Source organism: Miniopterus schreibersii, assembly GCF_964146895.1.
Source record: "Miniopterus schreibersii genome assembly, chromosome: 2".
Taxonomy (NCBI): Eukaryota; Metazoa; Chordata; class Mammalia; order Chiroptera; family Miniopteridae; genus Miniopterus; species Miniopterus schreibersii.
This window is the reverse complement of record NC_138102.1, coordinates 165,129,743-165,153,071: the sequence shown is the minus strand read 5'-3', so window position 1 is coordinate 165,153,071 and position 23,329 is coordinate 165,129,743. Positions and strand designations below refer to the sequence as shown.

Sequence of the window (23,329 nt, the reverse complement as noted above, 5' to 3'; positions counted from 1 at the left end):
GTCTTTTAGACAGAAGGAAAACTATACCAATTAGAAATCTGTATCTACAGAATAAAGAGCACTGGAAATGATAAATACGTTGATTGAAAGAAACAGCACTACATAGAACTGGAGGGCCCTAACTCTTTCCTTCCTTCTCATGGAATCCCCTCCCAAATGGACTCTACTGGGCAAAACACAAGAGTCTTCAAAGGCCATGACACTGGGTAATGGTAAAGGGGGAGCTTTTGCTAGGATCACCAGAAGTAAAAAAATCTAGATAATCACTTTTGTCTGCCATAAAGCTTGTGTTGTATCATGGGCCTGGGGCTGTCTCTCCTTTTGAGGAGTATAAATTCCTTTATGCAGAGCAAGACCAGGGAAGAGGCAAAGGGGGAAGGAGGCTTGGAAGAGGTATCTGGACAGAACAGGATACTACATAGGTGTTTGGACTCCAAAAGACCTGTAATACTGTTCATTGCCAGAATGCTTTATGTACAAGTAGCTCTCTGGAACAGATAGTGGAACTGGCTGATAGACAAGTCAGGTTCAGAAAACTCTAATAGAGACTAACACCAACAACTGAATGAGTTCAGACATGCCTCGACAGTTAATTAAAATGGAAGAGAGATTAGAATATAAGTCTCAATTTAGTGTTCTTTTCCCTCTGCTGGTAGCGAGACCACCACCAGGTGTTAGACTGGTGGAGTCAGACCAGACTGTGCTTCAGCGACATTGGTACTTGAGTTCTGTCTAGGAGAAAATTCAGAGTCAAGACTCAAACTATATGAGAAAGTTTATTTAGATAGTCATAGAGGTAGAAGTGATCCATAAAAGAAATGGGCTCAGGAAACAAGTTACAGAGGCAAAAGAAAGGCCCTTGGAGCTTAGGAGAAAGGAAGGTGAAGGTAAAAGTAATGTGCCTGGGGCTGGGAGGGGGAAAGGCCAGGTAGGAGGGAGAGTAAGCTGGGTCTTCTGTCCTAAGGGCTTTAAAGGATGGAGATTTTAGGGAAGGTCTCAGAGGAGGGTCTGAATAAAACACTCAGCTTTCCAGGTGTGTCCTACCAGGGTCCTGGTCTCCACTGATGGCTTGGTGCCAGGTTAGAGGCTCATTAATCATGGTAACTGGTCCTGATGTCAACTATGGCTTCTCGTCTGGTTTTGCTGCTTTTCTGGGCCTGGAGCTGAAACACAACTGAGGCCTAGATGTATTTTATGCGGGTCAGAATCTCATCGTTGTGGGAGCTTAATGCTTAAGGGCTATTCTCCAGCTCCCTTGTTCATTTCCCCTCTAAAGGGGTCTAACTTCCATGAATAGCAACATGCCAGGGGAGGAAAGGTCAGGGGAGGGTCTGAGCTGAATGACCAGCGATATGAATGCTCAAGGGGGTCTAAACTGCATGACCAGTGATATACTAGGGGAGGAAAGGTCCTTGTTTCCCCAGTTTTGCCCCTTGCTAGGCCCCCCAGGGCTTTCTGCCCTGATGACTTTCAGTACCTGTCCCATCATCCTTGCTCTGCTCATATCTAACTACCTAGCACACCTCCACCCACTGCCAACTGTGTCTGATTAAAATTTTGCACTGTAGTTTTTCATATGCAAATTTGGCATTTCCTGTCAAGCTTGGTCATTAACCCATTGAATAATCTGAGGGGAAAAATGGGTTAACACAGTACATGGTGCACAATAAATGCAAACCCAATGTCAGCAAAACTGTCCTTTATTTTTAGCCCCTTTATTGGAGATTGGCTTTATATGGTGATTAAATCTGAATTTACAAAGCAAATCTCAGGTAGATAATTTTCAGGGTTGGTGCAAACAAAAATATCTTCTCTAAGTTCTCAGCTGGGACCCTGTAACAAAAGAGATTAACAAGAGAAAACATACAAATGTATTTAAATTTTACATGACACGGAGCCCTCATAAGGAAATGAAGACACACAGACATGGTTAAACCTGAGTGTTTTTATGCTAGGCTTGACGGGAGTGGAAAGTGATGGAAAGACACGATGGGACAAATAGTATGAGCCAAGTGCAGTAAACTGGGGGGAAATTAGCAAGGCTTGCTCAGTCAGATTCCTGTGTCCCTCCGCTTCTATGTTAAGGAGGCTCCTTTCCTCTGGTATGGGGAGGACACCTCTCACATGAATTTATGACCTACTTCAGGGGAAGGTCAGAGACTCCTTCCTGGACATGTAGTTTCTCAAATTCCTTCAGCTTAAAATATTCAAAACGCCAAGGTGCCATATTTGGGGGTAGTGTGTCCTGAACTCCATCAACAAATTTAAACCCAAATTTAAATCAAGTCATCCTTTGATTTAAATTTAAAAATCACTAAATTGAAGTGCAACCACATACAAGGTAAAGAATTAAAATTAAAAAGACTGTATAGCCCTGCCTGGTTTTGCTCAGTGGTTGGAGTGTCAGCCCGTGGACTGAAGGGTCCCCGGTCCGATTCCAATTCCAGCCAAGGGCACATACCTCGGTTACAGGCTCAATCCCTGGCCCTAGTCGGGCTTGTATGGGAGGCAACCAATCAACGTGTTTCTTTCATATCCATGTTTCTCTCCCTTTCACTCTCTGAAAAGCAATGAAAAAAATATCCTCTGGTGAGGATTTTAAAAATAAAAAGACTGTATAAACTTAGCTGAAAACCTACCTGGGGGAAAGTTTATCCAAAACCAGTTGTACTGTTTTTCCCATTCTTGTACCTGCCTTTAAATCAGGCAAACCACTATGTATGTGGTCAGGTGGATACTAGACTTATTGGGATGGGGGGGTGGTGTCACTTCATAAGTTGCATAAATGTCTAACCACTGTGCTGTACACCTGAAGCTAATATTGAATGTCAACTATACTTGAAAATAATATTTTTAATTAGAAATAAATCAGGCAAATCATCCATAGTTTTGCCTTTCCTTATTCTGACGCAACTGTAAATGGCACAACTTTTGTAACTTCTGTTTTCCCTCCAGAATAAAAAATGGGAGCAGTCAGCAAAGAAGTCAAGGTAAGCTCTCCAATGCAAAAGCATCTGCTAAGGAAAGACATTTATATTAAAGCTTCGTTTCCGTTAACCACCTGATGTTTGAGCTCAATCACTGCTTAATAAAAAGCCGTTTTCCCAAGGTTGTGTTTTATTTGAAGTAAAAATAAAGGTAGGTTTTGTTGTGTCTGAAGCACAATAGTTGTATATCACAGCAAAGCACAAGCAGATGGTTTCAATTTCTTGCTGAAAAGAAATGACACTTTTATTTTCCACCGTTTTATTATAAAAATCAACTTTTCATTTGTTACAACTCAGCTTATTGTAATAATCAAAAGGGGGGTTTTATACAAGGTATTTTTATACAGTTTACAATTAAAGCACTTATTTTACAAAAAGGGGGAGTGAATAGTGGACAAGGGCTGACCAAATGTTGGCCATTAAAATATAAATACATCCTTGCAAAGCACCATCGTACCAAAGTCCATGGACAAGAAACACCAGCTGACTTTAAGACAAAACGAAGATTAAAGCTTAAGAAAAAAATTTAAAAACACAAAGGATAAACATCTGAAAGCAGCACCAGATCCTTCACTTGCAAATCAGGCTAGTCCAGCTTAAGCTTCTCGGTATCCTCTTTACTCCTTTTAAATTTTCCTCGCTAATCCCAGATACTGAATTTCATGTAACATTACATTTAATCACTCTCTTCGCTTTATTTTCCTTTTAATATCCGTATTAAAGGAATGTTCATATATATATATATATATATATATTCACATACATATATATGCATCCCTACCCTGATTATATTTTATTTAAAAAAGAATGGACAGTTAAGCAAAAGCAGCTGTCTATAATTTTTTGGTGTTAACTTTTAGGCAACCCTAAGTAACGGTGGGGAGAAAAGTTTCTGTTAGGTCTACAGTCCTCTTCTGAGTACAAGAAATTGCTTAGTTTATAATTCTATCTGTAAAGTCATGAATAATTTTTTCAGCAGTAAACTTAATGGTTTAAGAATGCCTTACGAAAAAGAAAACCAGAGTCAAGTGTACTGCACTGAAAAAGGGTGAGGAGAGTAATTTCTCTCTAAATCATCTAGATTACCCTAAAAATCTACCTCCCCCCTCCACTCAGGTACAGGTTTAGTTTAATAATACGCAGAATGAAGACAAATATCCTGAGTATGCAGACATACAACACTCATAATTTAAAATACTTAAAATACCAAGAGTAAAATGGTATATTTTAGATCCAAAGTCCTCTAAAACCTTGAGAATTTCAAAGGCTAAATTTTGAGACTATTATGAAATGACGCCCTCCCCACAGTCAGAAACCACACATACTACCAGTACTCTCTAAAATCATGTTATTTCTCTTAGCTCACTTTAGGCTTGGGATAAGAAAAGCAATACCAAATAAGATTAAATTTCTTGAGTTTAAAAATTCTGAGGACATGTTTTAAACAACACTGATTATAAACTTCTTTATGGTTCGGTTCGCGTCTACACCTAGTGTATATTCTCATTTGTAAATGTCCAAATCTTTGTCAGCCAACTGGTATTTACATACGCATATCCACACTCCACACTATGTAACTTAATAAAGCATAACATATTTGGGGTTTGAAAAGCCCAAGATTTCTGTTTCTGAATTTTGTTAGATGTGAAATGGTAAATATACAGCTCTTACGGCATGCAAATTAATGGAGTGACATGTTTTCTCCTGCAAGAGATAAAACAATTTTAAAACTACGTTTCTAAGCATCTCATCTAGGCATAGGACTAGACAGGGAAACAGCAGCAGTGCACCTACTGCAGAGAAGCTGACTTGCTTAAGGAAAGCCCCTCTAGTACGGGAAGTAAAGAACATCTACAACTTTACTGCTTAGCCCCACTTACCCCCTCCCCCCCATTAGATTTCCAAGTGCACACCACCCATTTTAATAGCTGTCCTCGCCGGTCAGAGCAGAGCTCCTTGGGCCCCTGTTCAGAGGACCAGGGTTCTGCAGGAGCCAGGGTCAAAGTTAGAGAAGTTCAGTTCTTAAAAGACCACTCCAACGCGGGAGAGCTTACTACAGTGCACTGAACGTATGCTCTGCTTAAGCTAATTTCTCAGACAATTCTAACCGTATCAGTAAGTGGGTGTACTTTAAGATATGCTCGAAATAAATACTTTTTTAATTTAAGAAATCTAATGAAATTTTATTCACCCCTCTCCCCCATGGATAATGAATCTAGCAATACACCGAGTTCAAAACCCTTTTTGATTTTTTCTAATTTGTGCTCACACGTTTTTTTATCCTTAGTTTTTCTAATTAAAGCTCTTGTGTTTAATAATTAAGATAGTTTACTTAAGCTTAACTGTCCATGTAACCAGAGGGTCGATAAATGTTTCCTGAATTCTGACAATTCTCTCATTTTAAAGGTACTCCCCCAAATATTAAAAATCCATCTCAACTACCCCAGAAAGAGGATTCTAAGACTAAGCTGAACTGCCTTCAAATAATTTCAAATTGGCACACAAATTAGCATTTTGCAAGAAGAGGCCATTGCCATCGCAGTACAAGCACTTGGACTGAGATACAACAAGGCAATATTCTTCTTAGTTTATTATAGTGCAAGTTTCCACATGGGAAGCCCACCAGATAAAGATGCACATTAAAAAATGTAAACATATAGAATTCTCAAATTCTAATTGACACCCAGTTATTGCTAACCTTTCCGTCTTCATTTAAGCATCAAGTGCCCATGTGTGTCACAGAATGTGCCTTCTGTGTCCATTCTGTTAGGTTGGGGGCACTTTGTTCCATGAACAGGAAGAGTTACGGCTATAGTCTGACTGAAATGCAAGACACTGCTGGATCACCATTGATTTATATGCAAAACCAAGTGCACCTGATTCTTAGAAGGTGTCCCCAACAATCTAAGCAGTATTCTGAAAACACATTTTTTTCTCTCTAAAAAGTTTACTTAGGTATTTTTTAATTGCTTAAAGAATTACTTCACCTTTGCCAATATTCTGAATCCTTCCTTCCATTGTTTTTTTCTTGGGCCCTGAAATCCAGAGAAGCCTCAGCAAGACAGAATTTTTAGAAAAACCATTCAGTAACTAACTGACCAACATCTGTTAAGGTAAAAAATACATTAGTTTAAAAACACATTCAATTTTAGCAGAGAAATGCTGGAAACATGTGAAAAGCAGGAAATTAACTTCTGGCAAGATGGCAGAGCAGTGCTAGACTCATTCCACAGGTCAGCCCTGATAGCTGAAGATGCAGCAGCCCCAGTGCTGCACAGGCCAGCAGGTTACGTAAGAGCCTTCCATTATCCCCTCCACCCGAGTTTTGATGGCTGAGAAGTTAACAGTTTACCTTCTCATTTAATCTGTACTGTTAAATTTGTTAAATCGTCTTAATCCATAATGGGATAAGAGAGAACACACATAAATATATATAAAAGGTGATTATAAGGATAATTCGTGGATAATTTGAAAACATTCACATTAGGTAACAGAAAGATATTAAACTCATGTTGCATGTTAGAAGAGGTATGTATGTGACATCATTCTGAGAAAAATTGGCCTAAAGAACATAAAAATGTCACAAGCAGTTACTAAAGGGAAAACCTAATGATAACAAAAAGTTCTCCTTTTACACAGATTGTCTCTAACCAGAACATATTTAAATATTTTAGTAGGAAAAATATATATAAAAATGATTTTATATTGTGATATTACATGCTGAAAGTACTGCAAGGATATATGATCAATTTACAACAAAAACATAATGGTTAAATTTGTAATTCTTAAAACACTGCCTACATGTGTTGTAAGAAGAGAGTTTAATGAGCATTAAAACAATCTTAGAAGAGGAGCGATAATATGTCTACCCTTTGATCATTATGCAAAAACAGCAGTCAAACTGAGGAGATAAGCCTATAGGAGAATGGAGCTAGTATAAATATTAAAATAAAACCTTAATTTAGAAAATTCCATTTAATCAATCCTCAGATAAAAAGCTTTGAATAAGTCATGATATCTTGGCAAAACGGCTTATAAAGCTGCTGGGGGAGCAAGCAAGGTGAAAACACCTAGAGAAAAAAACCCTGAAAGAGGTGTGTGTGGATTCTAAGGTAAGGACAGAAGTCTTGCACACGCACGTGGCCCCAGAGCATCTTACCAGAGAGCTGATCAAAACTACAATAGCAACACCCAGAATGGATTTTTATAAATATCTATTTTCCTCACTAAAATTGCTGGATTTCTAGAGAAAACAAAGCCCCACGTCCAAAGTTAGTATTAATTCCTTTTTTCGTTCATGGTTTCTTCAACTTGTTGGCCCTCAAATGTTAGTTAACATGAGGGCTCTCTGGCTACTTCCAAGTGTCAATGGTTTGCTGCTGAGATGGACTTAAATAATTCTTCTTCTTCTATTTTTGGTAACAAAGCCCAGACATTCCTGGTCACTGATGCCTCCATTATTTCTGTTTCCTTGTACTCAGTCACTTCACTGGGTTTAAGGCATGCTTTGTGTATTTAGTTTGCAAAAATAAAACTTTTAGTACAAATTTATTTTTATACAAATTTTTATGGCACAAGCAGCAAATTTGCTGTTTTAAGAAAATATATAAATATCCTTTTCTTCTGTACAAATATCTCCAGTATTCCCTACCCCATTTATAATTTTTAACTGTACATGGTCTGCCTCATCCTTCTCTCGTATCTCCCTCCCCCCCTCCAGATCTCAACCAAATCTGTATGTACATGTTTGCATTGGAGGCAGGCAGAGGAGGAGGGCCCCTCCTCAGGAGGAGTCTGTGCAGGGAGAGGGCGGCGGGGGGTAGAGGTGATGAGAGTAGCTCCTCTCTGTGTATGGAGAAGGTGGGCAGCTTTCATAGTTCTCTTCTGCTGACAAGTATTGGCTTCGGGGTGTGGGAGGTGGGGGCACAGGCTCTGAGTCATAGTTCAAGTCACTAGTGTAGCCCTTGGCTGTTGCCACTGAGGTCATTCTCCGGCTGGGAGCATAGTCACTGTCACAAACATCTGTGCTGCAGGGTGTGGTGGGGGGTGCAAAGTGCCGGTAACTGTATGGCCTGTAGCTGGTATAGGGAGAAAATCAAGAGTTAGTTTTATCAAAAAGTGGTTTTCCCTATCAAAATACAGAGGTATTAGATGTAAACTTCACACTGAAGATAATAAACTACTACAATTTAAATTTGCACAGACCAGGACACAATTTTCAATGGCAAATTGGAAGTAAAAGATAACATGCATTTTATATTTGCAAATAAAATGTGATTTAGAGGCAATTAAAAATGTATAGGATAGAAATGCACAATCTAGACCCTGGATGTGTGCTTATAGCTTTAACTTAAACTGTACCACAAAATAAAAAAGAACTATTCCAAGTTGTACTTAATGGTAATCTTTGGAAATCTGTCAGTTATACATTCAGCGTTTAGTCTAGATATAGTGAACCTCACCAATTTCTGCCCCTTTGTGGACTGTGAGATGAATGGGTGTTCACTCGCTGGGTTGGGTTGGTTTGTTTTTAAAATAGTTTTTATTGATTTTCAGAGAAAAAAAGAGGGGGAGGGAGCGTGGGAGGGAGGGAGAGAAATGATGTGAGAAAGAAACACGGATCAGCTGCCTCCAGCATGCCCTCTACCAGGAAGGTGCCCTGACTGGGAATTGAACCTGCAACCTTTCGGTGCATGGGAGAATGCCCAACCAACTGAGCCACACTGGCGAGGGTGGGTCTTCACACATTTTATGCTACTCAGAAGTGTTAACATTCCCTCCACATACTTTAACTGCTCTATAATTTACCTGATGAATAATTTAATGTCTGAAGACTTCATTCTCTCTTTAAAAATCAAATTCTATACAAGCCATAATGAATATTGTAGACAGCCTAAGGGGCACATCTATCCCATTACTGTTACTATCAGCAAAAGGAAACTGCTGTGGTTTCAGAGAAAGTTTTGACTCTCTGTGTAAAGACAAGCATACTGTCATAAGAGCAGCTTTAAGTGAACATCAAATGATAAATTCTAAATATCCATATAGGACCAGTGAACTTTCTAATATGTATTTGATGTAACTTATTTCTTTCACTTGTTTATCTTAATCTATAGTTGTTAATAAAATTTGTAGCATGGCTAACTAAAGAAAAAGGCACTAGAAAGAATCATACTAGTGAAAATAAGAGCTGACTCAATGTGCTGGTTTTCCTATCATTTCTACTTCTACCTGCAACTTCTTATACCCTTTATGTTCTAAATATGGTAAAGTTACTCTTATATGCTTTCTCATCAAACAAAGTAACTGCAAGAGAGGGGCAAGAGCAAGTGCAAAACTGAAGAAATACTCCATAAAATACCTAGTGACAGAGAGTGAGTGCCACAGATAATATCCCAGAATACAAATCATTTGATATCATTAGGACTTGCCTCAAAAGAATGGCTGCCAAAAGACTAACTGTTACATAACCTGCTGAGCAGGTTTTTTCAGTGTTTTTTTGTTGTTTTTGTTTTTTACTACCAATATTAACATGATATCATGGAATTTTTTAGGTCTTATCTTTCTGTCTAATCAGATGTCAAGCCTTGGTAAAATTTCTTGACTCAACATTTAAAAGGCCCAACATTTCCATTTTCATGGGAAAGAAACAGGGAAGGGAAGGAACAAAATTAATAAAATTCTTTTAAGTTCCAGTTTAGACAAAAAACTCAACTAATGGTAAGTTTAACTCAGGAGAAACAAACTGGGCTTAATTTGAGATGTAGGAAATGATTAAATAAGAACTGTTTTTATGTAATTATGTTCATTTTAATCAAACAATGTTTTATTCAATTTAAAGAAATTTAAAAATTTTAAATAAAATTTTAGGTCTTTCCTTTTCCCCCCCAATTTTCAGATTTCTGCCTCTCTATTTTGGTTTTTTATTTATCTATTTATTTGTTTTTTGTTAATCTCACTGGAGGATATTTTTTCCATTGATTTTTTTATTTTGGCTTTTCAAAATAAACTTGTGGCAGAGAAAGCAGCATTTACAGTAAAACATAAAAATCCATCCAGAGTCAAGCCTATGTCAAATAATCTTATCTATAAACTGAAATGAGAATTCTGAATGAGGTACTACCAATAGTTTCCACTTGATCTCTACACACCTATGCAGTTACATCAGGGCAATTTGGCTGGAATGCTAGGAAACACCTTATTTAGAAGATACCTGGCACTTGAGGAATGACAACAAATACTGGGCAACAACTGTTCACACAGAGTATCAAACTCTTGACTGCTGGCCTTTCAAATAAGAGGGAAGAGTAAGGGCAATACACACGGTGCCAGTGCTTAACCTGCTCACTATGCTCTGCAGATTCACAGATCAGCACACAGGCACATTTCCCCCCTTTTGACTTACAAATACATTTCATTCATTTTAGTGAGTCAAGATCTCTCCCATGCAACCAAATGAGAAATATTTCATTTCAGGTCATAACAACATATGTAAGAAGCAAGGGCTGAACAGAAGCTTCTCTCAAGTTCTGTGCTCTTGATAACACCGCTGTTTTAGAAAGCTCACAACTCTCTGAACCATACACAGTCTCATTCCAATACTTCACCCTCAGTCTATCAATCAAACCTAACCTGAGCAGTAACCTATTTTGAAATCAGTCATTTTGATAGGTAACTTTTCCTTACTGCCAAAGCATTGAGGGCTATACTATTATTCTAAAAGCCAGTATTTGTGACTCTCTTTTAAACACTGTATAATGCCCTGAAAGAAAAGAATTAATGGCAGGGACAATGTCAGCATTACCAAGACAAGCTGCCTCCTCTCTCTCAGTGACCATCATCTACTCTCTTGTGGAAACACCAAGCCCACAACTAGAACACTTGGTCCTTCTAATAAACACTTTGATTTATATTAGAGGAGGACGTGTATTACCTGTAGGACCTATGAGTGGAAGGACTGTTTGAAGAATAACCAAATTCCATAGTGTAATGTGATCGCTCTGTGGCTGGGGACGGCGGGGGATTCAAAATCTAAAAGGAAAAATAATGAAATTATTAAAATAACCAATGGTCTATCTGAGACAGAGACTATCAGACTTTCTTTCAACTTTTTCCATTTCTGCTCGTTTTCGTTCCCATTACATTATTAGCACAATCCTTCCTCTCCAAAGAAGTGACCTTAGGTTTGTGGCTCTCCACTCCTTAAGACACAATTTCATCATGGCTAACCAGCACAAGGTGATGAGAAGAAAATCTATAAGTCACTGGTTTAAGTTCAGTATAGCTGGGTTTTGATTTTTTTTAATTATAATTGTTTAAAGAAAAAGTACTGACTTCAGGGAGAAATACCACCTGCTTCTTTTTGGGAGGTCGTGAAATGAAGGGTCCTAAGCCTCTCAGGAGGTGTTTTTACCTAAACAGAAATTAATGTCCAATGCTTTCAAATATACTGGTTACTACACAGCAAATACAAAGAAGGATTTATAAGAGCTTGCATGGTTATGGTAAAGCCTTCTTGGAACCTTTTCTGCCTGAATTCTATACTAAAAAACTTTTCACATTACTATCACGGATCACCCACATTTAAGTGAATTAAAAATCTAAGATCCTATGTATCTTAGCATTCAAAGTGAAATGAAAGAAACCAGACTACTAACCACAGGGAAGTAAGTGCCTTTGGTGCTTGAAGAACTACTTGATGATGCTCCTGTGACATGAGCTCGGTCATAGGGGGGTCCACTGCTTCCTCCCATGATACTGAGGGAGCTGATCATTGATTTACCTCGAGACATTCCTACAACAAAGGAAGACAAATACTGAAGATGACTAAGATCTATAGAACAGTCAAAGAGTTTGACTTGTGTACAGTTCATGCCCTCTTTTTCTAATAATTGAAAAGGGAAATTAAGTTCTCTGAAAGTGAACACTTCCATTGAGAGCTGGCCTAGAACAAGGCTAAGAATAAAGAATAGCTCCCATTCCTGTCTGCCCCCCACCCCATTCCTCACTTCCCCACCCCCAACGGAAACAGAGCTCTTCAGAATCAGACAAAATAGAGGTTTTCAAGCTCTTAGAGCATGGGTAGGGAACGTTTGATCTGGCCCTGCCAGGCAGCAGCAGGCGAGACTCAAAATTTAATAAATCTAGGAGCTTTTTTCATAGCTAATTTTTAAGTTGATAATTTTGTATGGCCTGCTAATGACATAAATATCCAAACGGCCCTTGGCAGAAAAAAAGGTTCCCTACCCCTGTCTTAAAGGCTTTGAGGAAGAAAGAGCTGTGGAGAGTGGAGAATGTAGAGTAGGGTAGACTAACAACAGATATGCTCAAAACTAAACCTATTTTTAAGGGCAAGGGCATAAACACAATGTATGAAAGATCATTTTTTTAGCTACCAGATGCAAATATTGTAATCACAACCACCAACACTAAAGAGAAATTTCTATTTTTCCCAAGTGACTTCCTAAATTCCACTAACTGCAAACAGGTATGGCAACACAGAATCATTAACAGTTTAAAAATCATGTCTGTTTACTTAGTTACAAGTAAGTAAGTTCTTATTTTCAGAGGGCTTTTGCCTAGAATCTCCTACACATTTATTAAAACAATCAGGTTCTTTACACTAAGGGTGCCAGGAAGCACTGATAAGAAAGCTGCACTTCTCTAGAGCAATGTGGTCTACCCAAGTCTAGAACTTCTGGCTACTTGGCTTTGCCTGAATAAACCCCAGTCCCACTGTCATCACTTAAAGTTAGGAGAGAACATAAGACATGATATCCCTCCCTGCAATTACCCAGCTATTTCCAAATCTTTGCCAAAAAGAAATCTTAAGTCTATTTTTTGGCCTCCTTTTAGTTCCTGGACTCAGCAGTACTGAGGTCACCTGGTAGTGAAACCTAAAGAACTGTGGTTTATGACTTTTCGCCAAATAACTAGCTGATTCACTTTCAGCGGAGTGCATCCGGAAATGCAGTACATGCGCCATATACAATGCTTGTATATGTACTCGCTTTTTATCTTTTGGCAATTTCTACCAACCATAGCTCAGGTCTTTTGTGTAGAGAAGGTACTAAAAGTAAAAAAAGAACATTTGTTCTTACAATTTTTTAAATCCAAAGTGGTCTAGTTTGAAATAGACTCTGGGCAATATCTTGTTTCAATTATGGAAACTTGGGAGTCTTGTCAGAATCCAAGACTTAATTCTCAGTGGATCAGTCTTAACTCACCTGGAAGAGATCCTGACAAAGAACTTGGGTGTGGTACATAACCAAGGGGCACAGAAGCTGGTCCATGAACTACATAGTCATTAGTCATGGTTTCTCCATCTCCCTTCATACGTGGACACAACATCCTCTGGCAGATAAAGTATATGGTTCCAGACACAAAAATAGTGACAATTACTCCAATAACTGAACCGACTGTATTGGTGGCCTGTGGTGCTGGCTCCTCAGTTGGATCTAAAATGAAAAAGCAGTACAGTTATATAATGAAAAACAATTATAGAGTCAAAGTACTAGTAAGAGAACTTGCACCCTGGCCTGGCCAGTGTTGCTCAGTGGCAAGAGCGTTGGCCTGCGCACTGAAGGGTCTCAGGTTCGATCCCCAGTCATAGGATACGTACCTCAGTTGCAGGTTCGCTCCCCACCCCCAGAAGTGGCGTGTGCAGGAGGCAACCAGTCCATGTGTCTCTGTCTCCCTCTCTCCCTTCTACTCTCTCTGAAAAGCAAGGGGAAAAATATCCTCAGGTGAAGATTAAAAATAAAGAGGACTTGTGAGCAGAGTGTGAAGCTAATGAAGACAACTTACACACATTTTCTTTTTTATGAACACATATACACCAGGCCCCATGGATTATTTATAAATGTTATCATTAGGAATCAAAGGAACTATATCCTTAAGTGAAAACAGAAATAAAACAATACATTTTAAATACACATACATATAAAATGTACCCTACTTCATTCTGTATATCATAAAATCAACAAACTTATTTTGGAATCTCAGAGTAAATTTTAGGGCCAGAAGGGATGAACCTAGAAAAGACATTTAATGTTCTACCTGGGATGGCGAAGCCAAAAGCAACCCTGAGCTTGATTTTAGGTTTGAAAAGTGACATCTAAGCCCGGTCGAAGGAAATTAGAAGCTACAGATGGGCGCTAGCTCTCTGGCCCAATAAGCCGCTGCTTTTAGGGTGAGTCTCACTGCCTGACGGCAAGGAACAGGCCTCTGATACTTGAGTACCTGAGGACTCAGAAAGATAGCCAGAGCATGAGAGCATTGGAGAAGACCCTGCCCACGGCATCCGCCTTCACGGGATCCCTATCTACCTGAGGCTTTAGAAGCAGAGGGCCTCAATATCAGAGGCAGAGAGAAGCAAAAGGGCTCAGCCAATTTAGAGCATTACTCTTCAATTTAGAAGGAAAATGTTTCCATTCTGAATACTCAGACTATAACTCACAATTGCAGATCCTTTAAAAACCTTCCTTATGCTCCATCTTACCTCAAACCTCCCATCCACATAGCTAGACTCACCCTATGGTAGATTAAATAAAAGAAATGAGAGAAAATAACATCACTGAGTTACACAATACAAAGGGGCTGCCAGTTACATATTTCATCTATGGTATCTGCGGTAGAGATGCTCCTTTGTCCTGTGAGCGACAATCTCCTCTTTCTTATTCCTTTTTGGTGCCCTGACATTCCTTTCTAATGCCCAGCTTCAAGAAGAATAGTTTGCCCAGCCGGCGTGGCTCAGCGCTTGAGCACTGACCTAGGATCCAGGAGATCTCGGTTCGATTCCTGGTCAGGGCACACGCCCAGGTTGTGGGCTCCATCCCCAGTGGGAGGCATGCAGGAGGCAGCCCATTAATGACTCTCTCATCATTGATGTTTCTCTCTCTCCCTCGCGCCCTTCCTCTCTCTGAAATCAATAAAGACTTTTTTTTTTAAACAAAAGAATAGTTTACGCTCACTATCTCCAATTCTTAGTCTCTGGGTCATATCTAGAGACACTCTGAAATCAGGCTTCTACCCTCAACACTACATTGAAACTAGTCTGGTAAAGGTCAACATTCTCCTATTTGCCATATTCAACGAGCCCTTCCTCTCACTGCTCTCTCTGAACTCTCAATACTGCTGGCTCTTGTTTTCCTCAAAAATGTCTGATCAATATCCTTCCAAGAGACCACTCCTTAGTTTCACTATCTCTGATTATTCTGTTTCCTTTCGTTGGCTTCATTAATTCTTAATTAATTCTTGCTGGGAGATTTCATCCACTGCCTTCACTTTAATTTTCATTAATAAACTGAAGAGCCCAAATGTCTCTCTTGAGCTAACAGACCCTTAGCTAACTTCCTGATGAGCTTCAATGGAACATCCCATGGGTAACTTTTTTTTTTTTTTTTTTAAATATATCTTTATTGATTTTCGAGAGAGGAAAGGAGAGGGAGAGAGACAGAAACATCAATGATGAGAGAGTCATTGATCGAGCCCACAACCTGGGCATGTGCCCTGACCGGGAATCGAACCCTGATGGCCTGGATCTAGGTCGACGCTCAACCGCTGAGCCCACCTGGCCAGGCCCATGGGCAACTTTAATGCAACGTATTCACACTGAACTCACTGTTACCAACATCTGTCATGTTTCCCAGATGCCAGGGGTAAAGCAGATCATAAATAAATGAGGCACCCTTAGCAAATTAAAGGCATTTAAATTAAATTAAAAACAAAAGTAATAAAAAAAACCCTCCATCAGCTAAACATTACCTCTGCAGCCAAGATATGGAATGGTGCTTCAGTTTTCAGTCCCTGCTATATATTCTAATGACTCCAGTCACTCAATGTGGTATGTTTGTCAACCTACACTTACCAACTATATTTAAATGATTACCAAGCCCTTGTTTTATTTCAGAATTACTCTGAAATCTATCTTTCCACCACCACTGTTCCTCTCAATCTAGATTATCTTCTGCCTGAACTACAATAGTCTCCTAAGCATTTTTAAATAATAGGCTGCAAGTTATTAGGTGGTGAAAACAATTTAGTGAGTTGCAACTAGCATTCTAAAACAGAAAATGTCAGAATGCATTCTATATAGTATGGACAAATACTACTGCATGACACATTTGTTTATGTGTGCCCCCATGTCTTTGTATCCTCTTGATTTGGTCAAAAAAGTCTGACAGCAGCCAGTCTAATAGATTTCCTTGCCTATAACCTTATCACTTCCACTCCATCTGCTTTAGCACTTTCACAATTTCGCAGCCATGCCAGTCCTTTACGTAAGTTGTTCAATGACTCTCCATTATTCTGGAATACTGTCTATACTCTTTGGAAGAAAAGCCAAGTCCCCTATCATCTTACCCTTATGTATGCTCTCCCTTGCTGACACCCCTCACGATGCAGCATGTATTCTGGCACTTCTATTTATATGCAGTTTCCCAAAGGTGCCTGTTTCACACTTTTTTTTTTTTTTTAATATCTCTTTATTGATTTCAGAGAGAGGAAGGGAGAGGGAGAAAGAGAGTCGTCACTGACTGACTGCCTCCTGCACGCCCCAGACTGGGGATCGAGCCTGCAACCTCACCAGGAATCGAATGGCGATCTCCTGGATCATAGGTCGCTGCTAAACTGCTGAGCCATGGCGGGCCGGGCTCTCTCTGCTTTTGAATAGAGTATTTCTTCTGCCTAGAATGCAATCTCTCCACTTATCTGCATAATTAACACTATTAATTGATCAACACCCTATATCTTCAGCACCATTTTTCCAAGTCTTCCTTGATGAGCCACATCTTCATTCCTAAAGATTTGACCACTCTCTCCTTTGTGCTACTACATGTAGAGATCTTTATTATAGCATATTTGATATCACTCATCACACTCCTTTATCAACAGTATCTCCTATGAGTCAAGCTATGTTTTATATACATTACATCATTTAATTTTCTCACAACCGCCAGGCTAAATATTATCTTCACTCCAAAGACAAAGAAACCTAAGGTTTTAAAGAATAAATAAACTGCTGGTAAGAGGTAGAGCTAGAATTCCATCTCTGCCTGGCTTTAAAAGCCCTAATCTTACTACTACCTTAATCATAGAGGACTTTGAGAAACTTAGTACAGGTATCCTATCTATATCCTCAGCACATGGCAGGTATCCAGGAAATGCTTAATGACTAAATGGATACTATAAGTCTTAGTGAGTATCCCATATGAATTTGTAAAAATGTCAGCTTAAAAGTCTTTACTAAGGTTAAAGAGTTTTAAAATGAGTTCTATCTAAATTCCATTAAACCAGTTTTGACAGGGCAGACCTGACTTATGCCGAATTCCATTAAGAACTAAGTTAACCAGTTTGGGATATATTATATGTTAGGGCACTGGTCAATAGTTATGAACTTGAAGAAACTATAGGCTATTCAGCCTATGATCTCTAGGCCTACAGGTATATGTTGGCACAAGTGTCCTTAGGCTGCATTTTAAGGAAGCTCTTTTTATTTTTATTTTTACTGTCTTTTTAAAAAAAATAGGTTTTTATTGATTTTCAGAGAGAGAGGAAGGGAGAGAAATATCAATGAGAGAGCGCAACATCAATCAACTGCCTCCTGCATGGCCCCTACCATGGACCAAGCCCACAACCCAGACATGTGCACTTAACCAGGAATCAAACTAGCAACCTCCTGGCACATAGGACAACATCCAACCGAGTAACACTGGCCAGGGCACTCTTTTTTTTATTATTATTGATTTGAGAGAGAGAAAGAGATAGATGCATTGATTTGTTGTTCCACTTATTTATGCATTCATTCATTTATTGATACTTGTACATGCCCTGATAGGTGACTGAATTCACAACCTTGGTGTATCGGGATGACACTGTAACTAACTGAGCTAATCAGCCAGGGCAAGGAAGCGCTTAAAGTCACTGAGAAACTGGTGGAATCATGTCAAGAAAAAGATGGGAGATATGAAACATGAACTAATGTTTAGAAACTCTTAAGTTTAGACTGCTGATTGAGTTCCACATCTACAAGCATATCTCGTTTTAGTACGTTTCACTTTATTGTGCTTCACAGATTTTGTTTTTTACAGATTGAAGGTTTCTTGCAACCCTCTGACAAAAAAGTCTATTGGTGCCATTTTCCCAATAAGTTCAGATGATGGTTAGCATTTTTTAGCAATAGTCTATTTAATTAAGGTGTGTACATTGTTTTTTAAAACATAATGCTATTGCACACTTAATAGACTACATTATAGTGTAAACAAACTTTTATATGCACTCTAAACCAAAAAATTAGTTTGACTCTTTACTGCAATATTCGCTCTATTGCAGTGATCTGGAACTGAACCCACACTATCTACACGGTATGCCTGTAAATTGTTTCAGAATTTCTTAACTTTTGTTGTGGCAAAACAATATTTATTCTTTTCTGATGCTTTTACTAAATGTTTCTGTGAAGATTTTTGTCCAAAAGATTGCTGTCTTTTAAGGAATTATTCAAAGCAAACATAAACAATCCCTAGCTTACCATTAATACTTGTTTCTGAATAAGGAAATAGTGAGTATAAGTGAACCTCACACATAAATAAAAGGAAAACATATTTAAAAATTCTCCCTTAAGAGTAATATACAGGCTTTAGTCCTACTTACAACAATCCAGCTCATCTGATTTGTCACTGCAATCCACATTATGATCACATTTCTTATGTTTCCCAATGCACTGACCATTGGCACAGCGGAACTGATCAATTAAACAAAGCACTGGGAAAAGAGGCAAATAGTTTTCTTATTTTTTACTATACTGTAAAACCAAATACTAGAGCAAGTCAAAAAGTACTTTTGCGGGTGTAAATGAAAACAAATTAGGCTTGTAGATATATATCTTAAAAATTATTCTCAGAGGATTTTCACCAGTAGAGGGAAAAGGCAATCCAGCAGGAAATTTCCTATGTTGTTCTTTATGTTAAATTTCATCATTCACTATTAATTCTGTTAAGTATTAAAGAATTCTACATGCATTTCTAGACACTAAAAAAACTTTTTTTAATTGTTTTTTGTTTTATACCAAGTTAAAGGTTAGTGGAGGAAAGAGAGTAATGAAATTATTTTACATTGAAATAAATGAATTCACTAATTCAGAGTTCGCCAGGAACAAGTACTATTCTTATATAATGTTCTTTTGGACTCATTCCTCTGCTAAGCTTATTAATGTGTACAAAAATGCATATTAAGTGAATTAAAACAATTTGGAACATGTTACTATGTTTAGACATAATAAAGTCAAATGTATACTTGAAAACCCCAAATCTACCACTGAGCCAAAGTGACACTCCACTCTGAATTGCAAATCACTTGGAAAAAGGACTATACAACTGGGTCTTAAACTTTTTAGATACCTTCACAGTTCTTCTCATCTGATTTATCCTGGCAGTTTGCATCTCCGTTGCATCTGAGGGCACCATCAATACACTGCCCACTGGCACACTGGAACTGGGACTCTGAGCATACAGGACAATTGAGCTCATCACTATGGTCTTCACACTCAGTAAACCCGTCGCACCGCCAAGCCACAGGGATACAGTCAATCTCTCCCGTGAAACAAGTAAACTGCTGAGGAGAACACGTTGGGGGTTCTTCAATGAACAAGGGGGAGGGGAGTGACAAAAACAAAATAATTGTCACACAGAGGTAAACACACCTGAGTGAAGCTCATTTAATAATTAACATATACAAAACACTTTATAATAGATTAAATTTGTAATCCATCTCATCTAATCAAAGAAGAAATAACAAAGAAAAAACTGATACACTCCACTATATAGCTGATCTCCAAATTGCTTGCAGTGCAAGTAGAATGCCTCACAGCTGCTACTTAATACGTGTTATTCATTTTTTAAAAAACTAGGAAAGTTAGAATATTCTAATACCATCTTCTCAATGATTTTTTTTTTTTTTGAGTGTATAAGCCCTTTCAATCTTTGTTCACAGAAATATGTATGTTATATAGCTTATATAGTAGAAAACACTGAGTTTTTGGGGCTACATTTTTACATCAGCTTATAATCATGATGTTTAATAGCTATATAAATTCAGTTACCTAATAATTTTCCTATCATTAGAAATCTGATTATTTTTAAATTTCTGTCACTGCAGAGAACAGTCTTTCTTCTTCAGTTGAATTAAGTTACAGAACATGTTAACTGGCATTTAGACCTGCACAGGAAAACAATAACATATTTACCTCCACATGATAGCTCATCTTGAAGCAGAACCAAGTGCATGGGGCAAGAGCACCTTGTCGTACCATCTCCTTTTACAAGACAAATATGTGAACAGCCACCATTATCCTGTGCACAAGGGTGCTGTCCTGCAAAATAAAAAATAAAAAAAGGAAGGAAGAAAGAGAGGAAAGGAGGGAGGATAGCCCAATCAAAATCAATCATTTATGAATTACCAAGAAAACCAAATGTAAAATCACTTTGGACTTTATTTCCACACATATATAATTCCTTGCTCCATACCTACACAATCTACAAGAAAATGAGGACAATGGTTTAAAAACACAAAACACTGTCTTTACATATTTATATATAAAATATGTTAAAGTATTTTAAGCAAAGTAATGATACAGCTCATGTTAATTTTGTGAATAAGAAAAGCTGATTATTGAAACTAAAAAAAATTGTAGAGAGAATGCTGAGACCTGGATATTATTCTTTTTAATATACAAAAACTCTTCAAAACTACAGATTTTAACTCAGAAATTTCACCTTTCTAAAAGATGATTTTACTCAAAGAGTACATTTTAATAAAGAGCCACTGAAAATTAGAGTTGTTATAAGAAAAAGCTTAAGTTCACATGGAACTCAACCAATCAGAAACAATCAAAAGTACTGGGTCACTGAAAAAGATAACCTGCAATGTGCCCTGGCCAGCGTGGCACAGTTGGTTGGGCATTGTCCCATGTTCCAAAAGGGTTTGATTCCCAGTCAGAGCACATGCCAGGGTTGCGGTTCAATCCCCAGTAGGGGGGTATGCAGGAGGCAGTTGATCAATGTCTCTCTCTCACTGATGTTTCTTTCTCTCTCTCAAATCAATTGAGAGGAAAAAAAAAAAAAAAAGATACCCTGCAATGTTACAAATGTTTAATTTCCTCATATTTGGGTTAAATTAAATAAATACACCATCTGGCAACTATTCAAAGTCTGTCCCACAGGTTGTACTTAATGAAATCATTGTTATGAACTTTCTACTTAGCTTGTATTAAAAGCAACTCGACATTTGTCATCACAGAATACCAACATCTGATGTAGACACCCATTTATTATCTGACTTTTCACTAACACATCAGTCTTGCCTTGGTGTGTGCTAATGAGATTGAGGGAGTCAGCTATCTACTAATGAGCAACTGTGCTATATGACATCCATCCATGTCTCAAAATAGATATCAGTCATTAGATTAGGATACACAAACTATAAGGCGTTGTTTCTCAACCTTTAATTCCATGACACTTTTGATAAACAAAAATCTCATTCTCTTTAATGTTATTAGAAATTTGAAAAAACGTTTTTCTAAATATAAAACCATACTTAAATGTTGAATTATTAAAAAAAAAAATCCCCCCCTGAAATTCTGAAAACCTCAACTGAGATCTTATATCAACTGAATAAATAACTCAGGCACTGTGTCATTATTGCCTTATTCCTATTAAATGTTCAGCATGAGTTACATGTCAAAACATAGAATGGCAAGAATTCTAACTTTCTAATTCTTAAATACCTCTAAACTTAACTTCTAAGTTCATAAACAGTGACAACATAATGAAGACTTGAACAAGAAATAGTGGTCTCATTCCTCTGTTCTCCTTTCATATTCCAATTTGATTTAAAAGTACTGCGCTGAGAAGGAGTTCCAACGGTTCTCTCTTCAGTCCTCCGTGTAACATCAGCATCCCTGGTACTAACATAAGACCTATAGTACCTATTGCTATGAGGGTACTTTTGATTATAGACACCTATTAACAAGAAACTAAGCTAAGATGATCAGCCATTTTCAAAAGTTTTCAGTAAGATAAAAATAATATTTATGGCTACTTTTCTAAGATGAAAACTGAAAACTATATTCAAGAGGGGGGAAAACAAACACTTATTAAAGCACAGTATTCTTTAAGTTTACATACTGATTTTTAGTTTGTTTTGCTTTTGCTCAAGAATAAAGTTATTCCATGATAACTATACTCATCATTATATAAATGTAATTTTTGCTTTTGTTTGAACTATGGGTGTACAGGGAACAAAAGAAATAAATGCTTTATACCAGTATTCTTAAAGGGGCTGAAGATAGAGAGAAGGCATGACAAGCAGAGCCTTTGTTGTACCTGGGAAAATTTTTGAAAATGAGCAATTCCTTTCCCTCACTCCTGTTTTATGGGGAAAAGATTAAGACTGAAAAAGCTCCCAGGTGAGTTTAACATAAGGCTTTAAAAGTATGGAATTAAAAAAAAAAAAAAGAGGCAAAACTAAAAAGTACATGAAAATGTTCAAGATAAAGTGGTTAAGACACAAAAGAACATCTTAAATTTATCTTAACTTCTTACAACAAACACAAATCCTACAATTAGCAGCATGCCATCAGCACTTACTATATTCCTGAAGGTTCAGCTCCTTTACAGCATGAATGTCACTAAGCTGGGCAATTCGAGCCTGGACTTTCGTTCTTCCCTCTCGACCTGTCATGTCAATTTTTTCGATCATTTGCTGCTGCTTATCAATCCAATAGAGCCAATTTTCAAACACAGTCAGTCCCACAGGCTGCAAGATATTGGAGTCTTCTAATACTATCCGGTTGGCACCTTGGAAAGAATATTCACCAGAAAATGATTCATGAGGGTCAAGTCATACATTCTACAATTATTTATTGAAAAAAATCAGATTCTAAAAGTTCTGAAAAGGAAAATATAAACTCTCTACCACAAAACTTCAATCATTCTTTGAAGAAAAGATATATACATACCAGAAAATAGATAACAGACTAGACGCTCAAGTGCAATCAAGAGTGGATAAGTGCCCGATACATAGTAAATATTCTAATTCATAGAAATGTAGACAAGAACTTAGAGCAGTTTTCAAATGCTTTTTAAAGCTGAGTCAATTTTTCAAATTAAATTTTTTGAAAAGCTCTAACATATAAAAACAGATCGAAATGGTACTTCCCTGGATGAGGCAAGGGTGGTGAGCCCGGCCCTTGGCCCTTGGCTACCTAGGCACCTGTGAACTTCACCCTCCCCCCTCAGGACACAGAAGAAGGACCAACTCAAAGGTTCCTCGGTCCAAGCCTCAGCTCA

General features: G+C 37.9%; 1 protein-coding gene across 2 annotated transcripts in view; it reads right to left on the bottom strand.

The window, feature by feature from the left end:
* Positions 1-5,250: 5,250 nt before the first annotated feature.
* The window catches only part of LRP6 (LDL receptor related protein 6), a 123,980-nt gene continuing 105,901 nt past the window's right edge, over positions 5,251-23,329 (bottom strand). Inside the window, exons 16-23 of one of the 2 annotated variants that reach the window (XM_081127995.1) lie at positions 22,628-22,837; positions 20,227-20,352; positions 19,382-19,618; positions 18,636-18,746; positions 13,214-13,444; positions 11,645-11,781; positions 10,921-11,018; positions 5,251-8,065 (exon numbers count right to left, since the gene is read on the bottom strand). In XM_081127995.1, the coding sequence (XP_080984121.1) occupies positions 7,771-8,065; positions 10,921-11,018; positions 11,645-11,781; positions 13,214-13,444; positions 18,636-18,746; positions 19,382-19,618; positions 20,227-20,352; positions 22,628-22,837 (1,445 nt within the window). In that variant the 3' untranslated portion in view covers positions 5,251-7,770. The remainder of the gene's footprint in view (positions 8,066-10,920; positions 11,019-11,644; positions 11,782-13,213; positions 13,445-18,635; positions 18,747-19,381; positions 19,619-20,226; positions 20,353-22,627; positions 22,838-23,329) is intronic. The other variant, XM_081127996.1, reaches the window with a different exon arrangement.